This window comes from Typopeltis vanoorti, chromosome 9, assembly GCF_054136105.1.
Source record: "Typopeltis vanoorti isolate ZY-2024b chromosome 9, IOZ_Tvanoo_1.0, whole genome shotgun sequence".
NCBI lineage: Eukaryota > Metazoa > Arthropoda > Arachnida > Uropygi > Thelyphonidae > Typopeltis > Typopeltis vanoorti.
This window is the reverse complement of record NC_143557.1, coordinates 44,102,144-44,121,687: the sequence shown is the minus strand read 5'-3', so window position 1 is coordinate 44,121,687 and position 19,544 is coordinate 44,102,144. Positions and strand designations below refer to the sequence as shown.

At 36.2% G+C, this 19,544-nt stretch overlaps 1 protein-coding gene across 1 annotated transcript in view; it reads right to left on the bottom strand.

The window, feature by feature from the left end:
- The window catches only part of nonC (serine/threonine-protein kinase Smg1), a 1,124,353-nt gene that overhangs the window by 223,709 nt on the left and 881,100 nt on the right, over window positions 1-19,544 (bottom strand). Inside the window, exon 61 of the mRNA XM_090398044.1 lies at window positions 16,982-17,232. Coding sequence (XP_090254170.1) covers window positions 16,982-17,232 — 251 coding nt within the window. The remainder of the gene's footprint in view (window positions 1-16,981; window positions 17,233-19,544) is intronic.

Below are 19,544 nucleotides of genomic sequence, written 5' to 3'. Positions count from 1 at the left end.
CAGCGTGAGTTCGCCGTTGTTCAGGGTGTGGCTTGATAGGTTAATCACATGGTTCTTGCTTGTCGGTGGTTGGTCGCTCCTTGTCTCCCTTGTTTTTTCCTTCCCGAGAAACAACAATGAACAACAAACAGATAATAATAACGAAAGCTGATAAAGCATTATAACCTCAATGCCACCTTTAAACCACCCACTAAACTTAAAACCATATTCAGCTCCTCTAAGGATCCTCTCCTCTCATTAGCACATCCTGGAGTCTATTGCATCCACTGCACCTGTAGCTTACCGTACATTGGTGAAACAGGACAGACAATCCCCATACGCAAGAAAGAACACATTAGACACATTAAATATAACCATTATGGTGAAGCAGGCCTCTCAGACCATGCACTTAACACCTTACACCAAATCAACTGGAAAAGCACCTGCTCCTTACACCGCACAAAAACATGGTACGAAAGAAAATTTAAAGAATCCTGCGAAATCCTGATAAACCACCCAAATATCAACAATAAAGATGGTATGAAAATTCCAAGGATCTGGATGGCACACATTCAGCCAACCTAATATGAAAGATTCAACATAGTCAGGACTCTAGCCAATCCTCTAGTATTAGAAACCATTCCACTCCAACTGGCTGGAATGATGTTAATATATGTATATAATAGACAACACAAATAATAGGACTCTAGCGTTGATGTATAATTTTTTTTTTTTCCCCACCAGAGGTCAGGCCAACAACTGTGGTAGGGGTTAGTCAGTGTCTTTAACAAACCAGTATGATTATAGTATAGCTTGTTTCTTGTGTATATTTGTACGCTCTAGAAGATGACCTTGACATAAAGGTCGAAACGTCACATTGTAAAATTTTAGTAATATTAAACTAAAGTTTTTATTCAAACACGGTAGTTGTCTCCATAATTTCCAAAAATGCAATTTACTTCAGCCTTTCTTTGATTCAGTCAAAAATGATAATTTCCCAAGTGATTAATTTTTCCGATTTCTGTGAGAATTATGGGATCTGGAAAAGTGGCCCCCTCGCATTTTGCCTCCCCCCCCTTGCAGATAACAAGTAGGCTACAAAAATGTAAATAATACACCTAATTTTTTAATAATTCTAATTCATTTTGTTTTAATGGAATAAATGCACATTATTATTGTTTAAAACTCAAAGTTGTATGCAATGCCTCTAAGGTAATCAATCACATTATGATTTTGAAAATCTTGGACTATTCTTTTGATTCTAGCAGAAATTGCAGCATACTTGTTTCTTTGATTGCCTGAATTACCAGCAATTAGTTGTGTAATTTCGAAATTGTGCAGCTTTTTTTGTTTCTTTAAAGAATCAATGAATCAGTAATTATATTTGGGAATAAAGTAGCACAAGTTTCCTGACATCCCCCTGTGCCACCTCACCATGCCATTGTTAGTATGTCGTTGATCATTCAGTGTTCGTGTGTAAACATTCCATAATTCGATGGCAAAAATGGGTAATTGCCGGCCTCTCCGTTGTCGTCGTCTTCTTCTTTGAAAATACATATATGTATCTTCAAAGCAGTTTGCAATCACCATAGCCAGGAGGAATAAATGCCAATGCTGGAATCATTTGGATCCAACAAGCAAATTCATTGTCTTGTTTGTATCGGGCTTTTAAACCTTCATTCTGTATCTTTCGCCAAACATTTTGGGAAAGATGAAAAAAACAACTGGAGTTCGTGGTTGTTGCATGTTGCCGTATTTGACGGAACACTTTTTTGCCATTGTACACACAGGATTAATCAATCAAGATACAAAAATAACATGCAGATATTGCACTGCCTGCAACTCAGTTTGTTCACGTGACGCACCGCCGATAAAGAGGCGACGAAAACAGCAAACACGCGCTGTTCACTGCACCAGGAAATGTGAGGAGAGCCAGATGCAGGAACTTTTAGTGTTTGAATTTAGACAAATCAGAACAAAATTCACTTGTTACTGAAAAAACTCCTATAAGATTAGTCACTGTTCCCTCCCTCCATGTCCGTCACTAACCACGTGACTATCGCCCTCGCGGTCGAGCATGTATTCTTTCCATTGTGAAAGGATTAACAGTTCCAGTTAATCCTTTCACAATGGAAAGAGAACCCTGAAGACATACAAAAGGGAGAAATTAGTTCAAAAGCTACGTGACAATTTGTACACGAATGTAATTTTGAAAATTTGTTAGAAAAAGTTAGAGTTTTCGGAAGTTCTGTTCAAGTAATCGAGAGTTTAACATTGAATCTCCACTAAAGAGACTGGGACTTCAATAAAAATTCGAGTCATTGAGAGTTGACTGTATTTACATTTTTGTAACCTACTCATTATCTACAGGGGGTGAAATGCGAGGGGCTACTTTTCTGTAAAAGCGTGAATTATATATGGCTGAATCGTATCAAAAATCAAATTATCCGTGTCTCACTCTAGTATTTGCCAATGATAATCTAACCTCACCCTTTGTTTCACAGAAAACGGCGTGCGTGAAGCATATTGTTTATTTGACCTTTATGCTTTCCATATTTAAAATTATATTAACAGGTTGTCATGTTTGCCTGGGTGTCTATCATTCCTTTACTGCCAGGGAGGTACTAGCTTTTAGCGTATATATGCCGTTTCATGTGTCGAGCAGTCACACTTTCACAAAGTTTATATAGCATGTTAGTTCAACTTCCGTGGTTTTATTTCTAAAATTAACATGTGTTAAGTGTCTGAATGATACTGAATATCTCAAATGCAATTCATGCTGATTTCAAGTTATATATATATATTCATTTTGCTTTTCATACATTGAGTGCTTTCTGTATTCAATAGCTGTATTACAAACAACTGCTACACATATTTCTGGAACTGAAAATTTGAAAGCAGATGTTAGGAGAAGTGTTAAATTAGGTGCTATGTTTAGGGCTACAATAAATCTGTTCTGTTCGCATGAATGCAGCAATGCAGCGGGAGTGCAGTGGTTTTCCATTAAGGGGTCCTTGGAGTTGAGTTACACTAATTGTTCCTAAATATAATACACAGATGTTAAATATATGTTTTACTGTATTTAGTAATAAACAAAAGCTAATGTTTTTTTTGCTTGTGCAGTATAGCAGTTGTTGAGGTTGTAAAGTTTTTTAATGGTATAGGGATAATTTTATTCTAGTCTTTAGAAGCAGACAGTAAAAATTTATCTATTCCTGAATAAAAATGAAAAAAAAAAAGAATACACTACAGTGTATTATAAGAAGTTGTTGATCTATAACAAATACCAGAAAATGTGAGTTTGATAAGACAGAAGAACCGCTGACACTAAAAAAAACAACTAATGAATGTAGTATTCCCAAAAGTGTGGATAATGATCGGATATTATGTATCCCATTATTGCATAAAATTTATATTGAGTCTCTAACTGTTAATTTTAAGGAAAGACAACATATACTATTATATTAATTAAATAACTTTAATTAATACTTCCTATATTTTGGTAATGTTAGATTACCATCTTCAGGGAACATAAAATTTAATGAAACGTGCATGCAGGCACAAACACTGAACAAATATGGCTGAAGACAACAACTGAAGTCAGTCTAAAGTCCCAAAGGGTGCCTCCTAGTGGTCCAAATTGGTTATTAATTCTTGGCTGTTGGGCTGATGTTCTAAGAATGCAAGCCTCCCATATTTGGGGCAGTCTCATGCATCCAAATTTATTGAGGTTTGGGGAGTTTCTTAAAACTGAGGCTGATTGTAAGAATAATCTCTAATATTTAAACTTGCTGCGGTGTAGTAAGGAGGCTTTCTTCCAACGTATTTTATGCTGGGTGTCCAAAGCATAGTCAGCAAGTCCTGAGTGGCTGTAATGGTGGAAACAGATATAATCCTTATGTTCAGATATCCTGATATTAGCTGTCCTGCCTGTTTGGCCGTAGTAAGACAGTTTGCAACTACAAGGGACCTGGTAAACTCCAGGTAAGTCTAGAGGAAGTGACTTGTTCTTGGGAGAGCGGATAAGAGATGCCAATTTTTTATATGGTTTCTAACAACTTGTCAAGTCATATTTTTTTTTAGGATTTTAGTTAACTTTTCAGAAGTACCCCGAATATAAGGAATAGTGATAGATTTGGAGTAGTCCCTGTTGTGGAGAGGGGGTTGAGGCTAACTGGTTTTAATATTTTTTGGATTTTATAGAGGTTGTAAATTGGCTACAAAGGTGTTAAGAATATGATTAAGTTCAGTAGTAAGGGCATTGTTATCTGAACTGATTAATTTTGCCATTATATAAGGTTTTTATAATCCCAAATTGTTGGGGGGGGGGTGATTGCTGGTGAATGTATCTACCTGTATGCGTAGGTTTTCTGTAAACTGAGAAAGCAAGGAATCCATCAGGCTGGCGTGTAATCAGAGTATCTAGGAAAGGGAGATTGTTATTGCTTTCTTTTTCTAAGGTAAACTGGATCCTGGGGTATTGATTGTTTAGGTGTGAACAGCAGCTAGAGTGCATGAACAAATGTAGACTGAATGAATCAACCAATAATAAAAGGTATGACAGGAAAAATAGGCATATGAATGTGAACATGAACAAAATGAAGGATAGAGTGCTGTATGGAGACTCGTTAGTACGAGGTGTGTCAGTAGAGGATTTGACAAAATCGTACCAACCTGGTGCGACCATAAAGGATGTAACTGAGTCTATTAGAGAGCAAAAGGAAAGGGTGAAAGAAATGATTGTTGTGGCAGGTACGAATGATTTGAAAGGAGATAAAATGGAAATGATAGAAGACCTGAATGAATTGTTTGAGGTAGCAAAAGAAAAGAGTGAGAGAGTTAGAATGATTAGTCTTTTGCCACGGTATGACAGTGAAATGTTTAAAAGGAGGGCCATAATTGCGAATGACTTTATGCGTGGGTTATGTATGACGAGTGGTGTGGAATTTGTGGACGTGTGGAGTGAGTTCGATGGGCGAAAGGATCTATATAAGATGGATGGCTTGCATTTGAATGGTTATGGTGTAAGAAGACTTGAGAAAGTGTTGGTGAATGTAGTGGATGTGCAAATTCAGGGAAACTAGATTTGTTAAGGGGGAGGGAGTAGATATACAGTCCTTAGGGAGGCAGTTGAATGTAAGAATGAATATAATATGCTAGAGCAAATAAGGACAACAAACCAGAGTGGGATAGTTAATATAAGGCATCAAGGTAGGGTTGGGGCTAATGGGGGTCTTAAATTCATGTACACTAATACTAGGAGTATTAGTGTACATGAATTTAGGAACAAGAAGGAAGAGTTTTTGGCCATGGTTGGCACTTCCAGACCACAGGTTATTGGTATTAGTGAAACATGGCTGACTGTAGATGATATAGCTAGTGGGATTGACTGTGATGGGTATAGTGTTCAGGATTGACAGAGAGAATAAAATGGGGGGAGGAGTATTGTTGATGATAGCTGATGAGCTACAGCCAAGGAGAATAGAAGTTGAATTGCAGGATAGAGAAAAGAGCACATTTGAGGCCATTTGGTGTGAGATTCTGGCTAGCAGAACTAAATATACAATTGGGTGCTGCTATAGACCAGGTGATGGAAAGGATGGTGGTGACAGTATGCACAAGCAAATAGAAGAAATGAGTGGAAGGAGGGTGATTATTATGGGAGATTTCAACTATGGTCGCATTGAATGGAGTGAGGAGAGGACACACGGGAGGAAGGAATTGGATTTTATGCGGTTATTAAGGGATAACTATCTGCGACAGCATGTAATGGAAAATACTAGGGGTCAGAGAGTGCTTGACTTAGTAATTACATCTGAGGATTTGGCTGTAACAAATATGACCACATTGCCACCAATCGGTGAGAGTGATCATAGGATCTTGACTTGGGAGGTGGCTAAAGGTGTAGAATTTTCAATTAAGACAGGGTACATGTGGAATTATCGGGCTGGAAAGTATGAGAAGCTTAGGAGTTTGATTGGCTCAGTGCCATGGCATGTACAACTGCAAGGACTAGAAGTTGATAGTGCATGGGAGGTAGTTAAGAAGTGCTTGCATGAAGCAATGGCTGACTGTATACCTAGAGTCCGAATAATAAATCAAGTAGGGGTTAAATGGATGAATAACACCATTAAGTTTGAGCTGCAAAAAAAGAAACAACTATGGAGGGAATTTAAGGAGAAAGGTGACCGGCAGGCACATGAACGGTATAAAGCGCAGGCCAGAAGGGTGACGAGTGTGGTAAGAAAAGCAAAAAAGGATTACGAAAGAACATTGGCCATGCAGGCTAAAGAGAATCCTAAACAGTTTTTTAGATATGTAGCAAGTAAAAGGAAAAATGTACATGGCAGAATGATTTTAAAGAATGCTGATGGTAGGGAGGTAACTGAATCAGTTCAGATAGCTGAGTTACTGAGTGAGCACTTTGCAAGAATATATCATCCAGGTGGTGACATTGCAGAAACGAATAAACTAGTAGATTATACGGGAATTGTGGTGAATGAAGTGGAGGTGAGTAGTCTATTGCATAACCTCAATGTCAATACATCTGTGGGATTGGATGGTATACCAGCTCGTGTTGTACAAGAAGCAGCTAAAGAATTGTCAGTGCCCTTGACCATTTTGTTTAATTTGAGTCTCGGGTCTGGGTTAGTCCCGAGCGGGTGGAAAGAGGGGAAAATAGTTCCACTGCATAAAGGTGGTTCCAAGACTGCTGTTGTAAATTACCGACCGATTAGCATATCAGGAATCATTGTCAAGGTCAGAGAAATTAGTCAAGAAAAGAATACAGGATTGGATAGATGAAAATGGGATATTGTGGGGGACAACATGGTTTTGTGAAGGGTAGATCATGCCTCAGTAACTTGCTCACATTTTATAACACAGTGATGGCTGAACTGGATAGGGGTTATGGGTTTACAGTGATACTACTGGACCTTGCCAAGGCCTTTGACAGGATACCACATGGAACTCTAATCAGTAAGCTGGAGGAGATGGGGATAGATATAGGGTTGGTAAGATGGATAGGAGGGTGGTTGAAGGAGAGATACCAGAGAGTGGTTTATTCAGGAGTGGAGTCAAAAAGACGTCTTGTGACTAGTGGAGTGCCGCAGGGCTCTGTTCTTGGACCACTGCTTTTCAATTTGTTCATCAATGATATTGGAAAGGATTTGAGAGGAAGTGTTCACTTGTTTGCTGATGACGTAAAGTTGGGTAGAGCAATTGTGAGTACACAGGATGTCAAAATTTTACAGGATGATTTGGATAGTTTGGAGAACTGGGCTAGGAAAAATGGATGTCAGTTTAATGTGGCAAAGTGTAAGGTTATGCACTTTGGGGTGAAAAGAACAGCAGCAGTATATCGCATTGGTGGAACCGTACTCCAGGAGATTGATGAGGCCAGGGATTTGGGAGTGCTGGTGGATAGGGAGTTGAAGTTTAGGGGGCACATTGCAAAAGTGACTAAAACAGCTCACCAAATCACTTGGCTTATGAAAAATACTTTAACATGCAGAGACAAACAAGTTGTTGTTCCTCTGTATCGAGCCTTGATAAGACCCCATCTGGACTTCTGTGTCCAGTTATGGGCACCAGGGTTTCTTCGTGATGGGAAGGAAGTGGAGAGGGTCCAGAGACGAGTGACCAAGATGATAGCAGGTCTGTGGAATGAACCTTATGAGAATATGTTGAGGATTTGTGGGTTGCAGAAATTGGACGATAGGCGAAGGAGGGGTGATATGATTGAGACATTAAAATTACTGAAGGGTTTTTATAAGATTGATCCAGAAGATATTTTTGAAAATATGACTGGTGGTGGGAGGACTAGGGGCCATGCATGGAAGCTGGGCAAGAGCGTGGTTGACAAGGGTGTTAGAGCTAGGTTTTTTACTTGGAGAGTGGTGAATGAGTGGAATAAGCTTCCAGAGTCTGTTGTGGGTGCTACGACCGTGAATGAGTTCAAGGCAAGATATGATAGATACCGTGTGAATGTTGAATAGTTGTTCCAGACATGATGTTAGGGCCTCCCTCGATGAGTCTGTCGACTCCTTGGAGTTTCCTGGAACAATACTACTACTACTACTACTACTACTAATAATAATAATAGGAAGTTTTGGAATGTGTCTAGGCCATGCAGCCAAATAGTGAACACATCATCTACCTAGCGTAGCCAAACAATAGGTTTAAGTGGGGCCAAGTTTAAGACTTTTTCTTCAAAGGTCTCCACATAAAGAAGGTGACCAGAGGTGGAGAAATCATGGCTGTCCCCACTATTTGTTTATAGAATTTTCCTTGCCAAACGAAATAGCCTGAGTTCATGGTGAACTGAAATAGGGCTGAGACATTGGGAGGAAATTTGCCTTGGATGAGGTCCAAAGTATCTTTGAGTGGGTCATAGGTGAATAAGGAGGCGACATCAAAACTGACCAATCCAACAATGGGTCTAGAGTTAAAAGGTTTTAGTTTGTTAGTAATTTCCACGGGCCAAGAAGTAACTTTCTCGAGGTGTGTTGGAATGAGAGGTTTTCTATATTGGCTTTAAGGTGGCCTGAATTTTTTATGTGTGAAGGTGTGTTTACAGTATATTATGTGAGCACTTTGGCTAAACGTTTGGCTAATTTGTATGTGGGGGAATCGATGCTGTCCACAATGGGACGTAATGGCACATTCTGTTTATGGATTTTTGTAAGTCCATATATTCTGGGGGGGTCTAGAGTTAAAAGGTTTTAGTTTGTTAGTAATTTCCACGGGCCAAGAAGTAACCTTCTCGAGGTGCCTATGGAGTGTTCTGATTTGGGAGCTGGTAGGATCGTATTCTATAGGGAGGTAAGTAGACCGATCTAATAGCGAGGAGGAAAGCTTACCTGTGTAGTCAGTTTTGTTTAGAACTACAGTGGTATTTCCCTTGTTTTAGTAATTATTATTTTATTGTTTTTTTTTAATTCCTGTAGAGCTTTGACTTCTTCTTTAGATAAGTTGCATTTTGGAGGTTTAGCTTGTGTAAGAACACTGGCTACATATAGTCTGATATTGTTGGCAATATGGTTGGGGATATTATGTTCTAACCGAATCATTATTTCTACAGAAGTGATTTTTTTCGGTGTTATGGCAAAGTTCTGGCCTAGAGAGAGTGCGCTGAAAGCTTCAGGCTTCAAGGTAAGGAATGACAGGTTTATTACTGTGTTGAGAGGCAGTTGAGGTTTGTTAGCTGAGTTCTTTTTTAACCTTTCGAATTTTTTGATGTGCCGACAACGTATGTTTTGGAATTCCTTTTTTGCAAGACAATTAGAGACGTCGGAGAGGATTGCCCAAAGGTCATCATTCAGATTGGCGGTAAGCTCTTCTTCTAGCATACAAATAGCCTTGTTAGTGTTGGCTAAAAGAACCCGAGTAGCGATAATTTGCTCTCGTAACAGAGCGAAGCTAGTGCATCTATATATGCAGAGAGCTTTAGGAGAAGTGAATCGGTGCTTCAATTTCACACAATTAGCACTCACATTATTATCCTGGCAGCATTTTAGAACGGTTAATCGATTCAGTTGTCTAGAGATCTTCAATTTTAACTTGCTGTATTGACAAGCCTTGCGTGCAATGGAATCTCTGTGGATTATAGTTATTCTTGTAGATAGACTTATACATTGGTGATACATAACTGTTAATTTTAAGGAAAGACAACGTATACTATTATATTAATTAAATAACTTTAATTAATACTTCCTATATTTCAGTAATGTTACATTACCGTCTTTAGGGAACATAAAAATTCTTGGATGAGGTCCAAAGATACTTTGGACCTCATCCAAGGCAAATTTCCTCCTGATATCTCAGCCCTATTTCCGTTCACCATGAATTCGTGCTATTTCGTTTGGCAAGGAAAATTCTATAAACAAATAGAGGGGACAGCCATGGGTTCTCCATTCTCTCCACCTCTGGCCAACTTCTTTATGGAGACCTTTGAAGCCTTAAACTCAGCCTCACTTAAACCTATTGTTTGGTTACGCTATGTAGTTGATATGTTCGCTATTTGGCCGCATCTAAACAATCAATACCCCAGGATCCAGTTTACCGTAGAAAAAGAAAACAATAACAATCTCCCTTTCCTAGATACTCTGATTACATGCCAGCCTGATGGATCCCTGGCTTTCTCAGTTTACAGAAAACCTATGCATACAGGTAGATACATTCACCAGCAATCACCCCCCCCCCCCACCAACAATTTGGGATTATAAAAACCCTATATAAAGGGCAAACATTAATCAATTCAGATAACAATACCCTTACTACTGAACTTAATCATATTCTTAACACCTTTGTAGTCGATGGATACAACCCCTATAAAATCCAAAAAATGTTAAAACCAGTTAACCTCCCCCCCCCCCCAAACACAACAGGAACTACTCTAAATCTATCACTATTCCTTATATCCGGGGTACTTCTGAGAAGTTAACTAAAATCCTAAAATATGACTTGACAAGTTGTTACAAACCATATAAAAAATTGGCATCTCTTATCTGCTTTCCCAAGGACCAGCCACTTCCTCTAGACTTACCTGGAGTTTACCAGGTCCCTTGTAGTTGCAAACTGTCTTACTATAGCCAAACAGGCAGGACAGCCAATATCAGGATATCTGGTCATAAGGATTATATCTGTTTCCACCATTACAGCCACTCAGGACTTGCTGACCATGCTTTGGACACCTGCCATAAAATACGTTGGAAGAAAGCCTCCTTACTACACCGCAGAGTTTAAATATGGGAGATTATCCTTAGAATCAGCCTCAGTTTTAAGAAACTCCCCAAACCTCAATAAATTTGGATGCATGAGACTGCCCCAAATATGGGAGGCTTGCATTCTTAGAACATCAGATCAACAACGCCAGATCAATACCCAATTTGGCCCACCAGATGGCATCCTTTAGGACTCTAGGACTGACTTCAGTTGTTGTGTTCATTAATAAAATATTATATTAATTAAAGTTATTTAATTAATATAATAGTGTACGTTGTCTTTCCTTAAAATTAACAGACTTATAGTCTATCTACAGGAATGAGTCTCAGTAAACAAAAGAAAATTCTTACAAAATGGAGCGAAATATATATAAACCAGAGAAATACACGTAACATTCATAACAAATTTTATGAGATGAATACATGTGGTTTGATTAAACCGCATGTATTCTTGCCACGCCAAAATGAATCACCCGATCAACATTATTAGCTCATTGGATTAGCCTCTCCCTACAGTTTTTAACTGAACTACTAAATGTATTAGCGGCTGTTTATTATTGGTTAGTTATTTATACTTTGCAAACAAATCCCTTTCCCTCACTTATTCATGTTTAGACTTTATAGGATCATATGCTATTCACTCTACTCAGCAAATTATAGGACAGTGCTTCCCAAACTTATGGATGTAAAGGTCCCTTTAAAAAAAGTAAAATATTTCACAGTTCCCATCACCCAAGCATCGCCGCACATGTGTACACTAGCAATGAAACATTAAGCGCTGTTTGCAAGCTTTATTTTTGTGCTTCTTATCAATACCTTTGAAATTAAACTTAAATGAATAAGCATATATTTACTATTATTAATTAAGCACCAAAATACACAGGAAGCATTGTGAACCAACACCAATGTGTGATTTTTTCCATTAAATTATAAAAAATAACAAAAATGAAATAATAAATAAAAATTAAATACATTTCTTTTAAGATAAAAAAAAAATCTACTTAGTCTTAAAACATTTTAAATTTGTTTTCATTATTTCACAGCCCCCTAAACAAAAGGAACGTCCCCCCAAGGGGACCATGGACTACAATTTGAGAAGCACTGTTATAGGACACACATTTCACAAATGTTAATTGTTAATAATTTGTTCGCCATTAATGAAAGTATTTCTATTCACACTTATTCTTTTCTTTCATTTTCCATTCTCGCGTCATAAAAATGATGGTTCGCATATTTTCACCTTTGAGTAATTCAAATATACCAATCAAATAGAGCATTCTCCTTCATTGTTGTTTTCTAATAAATCCTAAAACAAATAGACTGTTCCTCTACTCTATGCAGATTTGGTTAGAATTAACTGATAAATTAAAGTATTCAAAGTTATCCTGCAATTAATTGCATCGAACCAATTAGGATGAGCGCTGATGCGCTATGCACTCTTAAAACTTTCATTCATCAATAAAAATGCAATTATACGGTCAAATTCACATGAATTTTGTAGCGCAGGTTGCATAACCCACACGACAGCACACCTGAGCAAAATGGGCAAGCAATGCCACTGATTATATATATATATATATTTGAATAATGGCTTTGCACATGTAAGAGAAAAACTAAATATAATTTATTACTCCTATATATTTTGCTCAATGATTCAAGAGTTTCTTTCAAGGAGAAGACAGAAAAACTGGTAACAACATTTAAATTCTGAATACAAGAATAAGTCATACAGCATGCATATAAGATCACGTGTCTCGGTCGCAGCTGTGTGCAGTAAGTGGAAACACTAATTAGAGTTCAGAAATAGGAAGAGATGCATAATTAATCAATAGCGATTAAATAAAAATAATTAACAGCAATCACTTCCCAAAACTTAGAAATAGGTATACAGTCTGTCCGATTAAGATTACAATGGTGGCATAGGGCTTCACAAGATCCAATAAATAGACGAACACATATGAAAACCTACTGTAGTGTAGCATCTTGGTACAGTTCCAGTGAGCTCTGTCTAGTGTCAATGGCATGAGAAGCAAGACCTAAAACTTCAGAATCCCAAAATCTTATATAATCTTGATGTTCTTTGATTCTAATAGTAGCAGAACAGCCAGTCTGTCCAAAGTAGCAAAGATGATACCAGATAAGGATCAAAGTGAATGTATTTTTGATAGGTGGCAAAAAGGATGACAACTCCTGAACTGGTTCTTGAAGGTGGAGTAGAAATTATAACTACAAAGGGTCTTTTCTATTTGTTCAGATGTTCTTTAAAGGTAAGGTATGTTGATACTTTTAACATCAGACTACAATCTGTAAGAGTGAAGATAATTATCAAATATTTTCTGTATCAAAGTTTTACTGTATCCATTAAGTAATAGAGTGAGTTTTATTTTATTCTTCTAATAGAAGAGACTCAAAAGAACAAATAATGCATGTTCAGTGTACAAGGCTTTTGATAATACCTATTTTTTGTGAAGGATGATGATGATGTGAAGATGCATGGATATATCTGCCTGTAAAGAATGGCATCCTGTAAACAGAAAATTCAATATTGCTAGCAGAGTCACGATGCATTCGTATATCCAAAAAGGTAAGATTGTTGTTGGAATCCTGTTCAATAGTGAACTTGATGCAAGCAGGGGCGAATTCTCCATGCTTGCTATGTGCAACGGCATTAATTGAGAAAGGAGTAATGTTTATTTGTTAATAAATGCATGCATTTATAAGCATTCCATTTAGGCTTTTATTTTTGTAGACAGAAGACATCTTAAGCTTGCATGGCAATAATTGAGCTTTGCACTGTGTATCGAAGGCCGATGCTTGCTTGTCTAGTCAAAGCTACCTTGGCTTGCTCGGTTGTAGGAGCTTCCAGGTCCTCGCTGCAGCACTGTGATTTCATGTGCATGCATAGCCATTTCCGCTCCCTTCATGTTGTCTTAAACACAAGGCCATACACAGTCAATTTTCCCAAGCATGTTGCTTGGGAAAATTAAGTTACAACCAACTTTTTATGACAATGTTATTGACCAGTTCATAAAGAAGAACCATAAGGTAGAATTTGTATTCAAGTAGCTAAATTGAAAAAGATAGAATATCATTTGTAAAATAAATATTGTATTTGTATGATTAAATGTACATAAATTTCTAAATATATAGTTTTAAATCAATTTCCCAACGTTTTTTGGATCATGCCCCACCTCAACGCCTCAAAGATTTTGATGCCCTCCCCCCTCTAGCATAGTAGTCAGCCAAGTTCTGAAAAAGTATAATATAAATATGTACTTTAAATAAAAAAAGGAACATAGGTAAAACTGTTTTTAATTTGACTTTTTTCAATGAATATACATTTTATATTACACTTTGTATATTATAATACATAAATCAAACTGAACTCAGGAAAATAAAATCCAAGTTAATGCGATCCTTGAGCTTGATGTCTGCTGCAAAGAGTTTTTATTTGAGGTACTAATTTAGTCATTTTCAATCTCAAATCCCCATGGTTTGTGATATCCAGATGATTTCTTTTTTTCAGTAGCAAGTCATTTATAGCATTAAAACAACATTCAACTAAATATGATGACGGGAAGGACAACAGTATTTTTTTTTTTGCAAAACTAGTTGAATTTCGGTATTTCGTTTCTGTCTCGTCAGAAAGTCATGGCATTGTTCCTTTTATGTTGAATAAAGTTCTAATGGACTCATCATTTTGCTTTTCTGAGAGTTCTTTTTGATACGGTATTTATGTTGACTGCTGTACTAGTAATGTCAACTTTTTTATCGGAAAGTCAGGGTTGCAATATTGACAATTTATCACCAACAATGGTGAGTTTTTTGAGTATATCGGTGATGAGGTGACGAATGCGTCATTTTCTAATTGCCCCCTCCCCCAAAGAAAAATATTCAAATTTCCCCCCTGTGAGGCAATAATTCATTATTCCGCTAATCAGACTTCAATCACACCTCTCACTCCCTGAATGATAACAAGAGCAAGTGTGAATTTTAGGACCAGCATTTTCCCCTGGATGCAAGTATATAAGGAGTTAAATTTAAACAAGATTTTAAGAATACAATCATGCTACCTTATATTAAGAATGTTACAGAAAAAGTGGCTATGATGATTGGTGAGTATATCAAAGTGGCTTTTTTATCTTTGCATAAAATCTCTAGATTCTTACATCCACCAAAATCTCCACATCATCCCGTGAAAAAACTAGGCAGCTATGAGACTCATTACTCTTGTGGCATTTGCTATGCAGGCCTAGACAGGAAGGTCAGTGGAGATCTGCATATCTGAACATGTAAAAGATGTCAAAAAAAAAAAAAAAAAAGATAGCATAAATCAGGCTTGGCATCCCACACAACTACCACAGGCCATCAAGTAGTTTGGCAACAAACGAAATGCCAATATTGATCATAATTGTTTTACAAGAAGGTTCAAGGAAGACTTGCAAATGCTTAGGATCCCCACACAATTAAGGCTTAATCTTACACCAAGTTTGGTTTGTTTTTATCAAAAATCTAACTGCCACGGACCTACAATATTTGATGCTACAGAATGCAACAGGAACAACTAGCAGTATTCTAACAGCATACAGTAATAAATTTAATGTTTTTATTCTGGTTACTAATTTGTATGTATCAATGTGAAGTTATGATAACATCTAATATGTGAAATTAATTGTTTCTAGTCTTTTGTTGTGTATAACATTTTTTTCTAGTACTTGATGATGTAAGTCTAACAACTTATGAAACTTGTAGAGTTATAATTACTTTTTTTTTTTTTTTTTTTTTTTCATTATACTCTTATTTACCTTAAAATGTGTTCTCAATACCAAAAGCTTCCCACAGAAAATAATCTCATGCTAGTGGGTCCCTCCCACTAGCATGAGATTATTTTCTTGGTAGAAAGTAAATTACATGTGACCAAGAATTATAGTCTCACCAAAGCATCATCAAACAGGAGTTTGCATGAATTTCATGAGGTTCATAAAGAGGAGGGGAAGAGAGAGAGAGAGAGAGAGTGAGGATGGGAACAATCACTAGTGCAGCAAAATAAAGTTAATATGAAAAATAAGAACGAAAAAAAAAAAAAAAAATGAAATAGTTATTTTCTGAGCTGAAATTCCTTGCAATTCCTCATCATTGAGAACTAGATCCATGAAGATACTGAAGGTACAAATCATATTTCCACACCACCATATCATTTATTTACTCTGGAAAAGGGAGAGAGAGAGTGTAGTGGCAATTTCTTTTTTTTTTTTTCCCCCTGCTTGGTAGAAAGTAAATTATATGTGACAAAGAATTATAGTCTCACCAATGTGTCATCAAACAGGAGCTTGCATGTTAACTTCAAGAAGTTTATAAATTCACAAACTCCATTCACGTGATTTACTTGTATGTGGAGTATGACTTTATCACCAAATCAGCGACTGTTCCCATAATCTATGCTGACATAAATGTCTGTAAGGTAGAGTGCTGTACATTAAGTACCTACATAGCACAACTGAACATTGGAACATTACACCCTTCAATTAGAAAAGATCTGAGTTAGATTCTTGCCATGATGAGAGGAATCTTTATATGGGCTTTTCAATTGCAGGTGAGTTAGCTGGTCTCATAAGGAGGTAGCAAGGTTTCGCTCCCAGAAACTCAAGTTTTTCATTACCATATAGACAAATCGGTCATGAGAACACATGCAATTTACAGACAAAAAATACCGTTGTTGGTGGTGATGGCATTGATGTTGATGCATGTATTTGAAGAATTAAGCAGTAGGGGAAACAGTGAGATGTGTGTGTGTAGTGGAGTAGAGTGCCCTCCCACAATGAATCCTTGGAGGTGTCACATAATATGATGACCACTACTAATAATAATTAGGTGTTATGGAATACTACAGCAATTTGTGAAATCATCTACCTTCATGCATATAAGTTTCTTCAAGTGCAAACTTTTGTTTCCTCAAGCTTGGGTATAGTTTAAACACAAGAATATGATTTCTTGTTACATATAATTTATTTTCTGACCAAGCAAAAAAACTTCTATTTTTCAAGCTGGCTGGATAAAAAGGGGGTGGGTGGGAGGATTAACAAAAGAAAAGGGAACAAACAATTCATGGAGAACCATTTCATGCCATTTTTATAAAAGAAAGGAAAAATACCTGATTATTTTTATTAATTACAATAGTTGAATTCAAAATATAACTAACACTGGTTTAATCAGAGCAAATATTAGAGTCCGGCAATTATTGTCTTAAAGTTATTGAATGCAATTTATTTATTTTTTACCTTGCAAAATCATCTTTCCTCCAACTATTATCAAAACTGCTTGTTAATGTGCTAGCTTGGGTCAACTGTCCAGGGAGAAATTTTTCATGTTTTATGCATACATCTACTGACTTCTTGCTTAGTTCTTCTAGAGATACCTTACTCTCAGCACCAATATCACGCAATTCAATCTCCGCACTAATATTCACTCCTAATGTCGAAATTAACGTGCATAACACATATGCTACTGTTTGAGATGGAAGTCCAAGTACCTATATAAAAAATGTTAAAAAAAAAATAAAAATAAATAAGAAGAATAAAAGGTAAATTTGTGATAAAGCAAAGGATGAAAACAAAATAATGAAAAATTGTAATTCCACTGTGGTATAGTGATTATGATATGCATCACTTGGCAGAAAGAGTTTGTATCAGAATTCCTACTGTATATGAAAGTAATCATCTAGGCCTATTTATGAGAGTGTAAGCTAACTGATTTCAGATAGAAGTTTTCCTAAAGAAAAACTAACTGCAATTGGTAGAGTGGCAAGTTGCAATTTCTTGAAAGTGTTACATATGTTATGTAATAAACACATATTTATGAATTTATTTAAGAAGTTAAAAAAGCAATCTTGGAAAAGAAGGCATACCCAAAGTTCCTAACAAGTGTTCCTAAAAAGTCATAGGAAGATTTCAATAACAATATAGAAGATAGATATCAAGATACACATCAAAACAAAACATTCTGGAGGCTAGAGAAAAAGCTTAGAAAGTGAGGAAAGCGTGCCATAAAAGATATCAAAGAATAAAGATTATATGAGTAAAAAGAGGAATTTCCCTACTGAATGTTCTGGTTGAGATTTATAAAAACATACTTAAGAAGAGCATATGAAATACTATGGAAAGGAATTTTGAAAAACAAGCAAAGTTCAGGAGAAACAGAGGTTGTCAACATCAGATTTTCACTTTATAACAAATAGTTAAGAAAATGTTGGAACATAATAAGGATTGGAACTTAAGTTTTATAGATCCACAGAAAGAATATACAAGGTGTCAAGAGAAAATCTTTTCAAAATGCTACAATTAGATGAGGTAAGTTAAACATAATACAATCTATACATAGTTTATATTTAAGTTGTAAGTCAGCAGTTCAAATTTTAAGAAGTACAGGAAGATGGTTTGATATAAAATCAGATGCAAGATTAAGAAATTCAAGTGCACCTCGTCCTCTCTATTATTCATCATTTATAAGAATTACATTATGAAAGAAAGAAACAAAGTAGCATTAAAGTTAATATCAGAAGCAGAGATATTAAATTTAATATTATGATGTTGCACTCCTAAACAAATCCAGTGCAAGTCTCCAGGATTCTTTAAAAAAACTGAAGAGCTTCAAGAAATATGGTATGAAAATCAGAAAAGGACAAAGACTATAATTGGCTGGAAACACTGAGAACATTAGCTGAATATACGAGAAACCTACAGAACAAGAAAACCATTTCATCTATTCAATTTTTAGTGAAGACTGCAGAACAAGGAAATAGACAATACAACAAGGAAAGATGGTATGGTGGGGATCCAGTTTAATAAATTATATGGAATAAGAGAGAAATTAGCCAAGACAATGTTTGAACCAATTTTATCTTTAGATCTAAAAGCTAAATTAGAAATAAAGAAGACGATCAAAGACTGAAAACTACAATATGAGAGTTCTGAGAAAAATATGGGGAGTGAACAGATGGTGGTATCAAAATAAAGCTATTAGGAAGGAATTTGATGTTGTTAGCATTCAGGAATGTGTGAGCAAAGCTAATCTAAGATAGTATTGCCACTTAAACAGTACAGAAACTGAAAGGTAAGCAGAAGAGGTGTTTGATGCCAACAAAGCAAGAAAAAGACCTCAAACGCAGATCAAAATCTAGGTGGAATGATTCAGTTAGATGTACTGATAAGACAGAAATAGAAGATATGACAATACTGGAGTGCTGATGAATGACAGACTAATTTGGAAGAAAGTAGTACTATTGTAAACGTTTTAGTACCATGTAGTACTCTCAAAGTATCTGTACATATTAGTGAATTGATGCTGACTCCATAAAAAAAATTTCTCATGGAGACCATCAGGAATACCATTTAAACTTGTGATGAAGTATAGTTTTTTTTTTTCCATTTGATTCTAATGGCAGTGTACATGTTGTGGTCTTTGGTTTTCACAGTTCATAGGTTACTGGCAAGTATTTGGATGGTTCAACTACAATCCATATAGCATCTGGAAAAAGAAGAATAATCCATGTAATGAATACCAGACACAGACACTATCAGAAAGCAAACAAAATTTAAAGTAACTAGAGGAAACGAATAACTGCTGATGTAGTTTTACCAATATAATTATGGTTTTTATTTAATTATTTATTTTTTAATGTTAATTTTATTTTCATTTATTTTACACCCGAGGTCAGACCATCGTCGACAGTTGGCCAAGCAGTTATTCTCAGTCCACTGTTGTATGCACCAACATAGCTCGTGATTCAGCGTGGGTGTATATATAGGAGAAAAAGAATTGAATTCATTATAAAATATAATTACT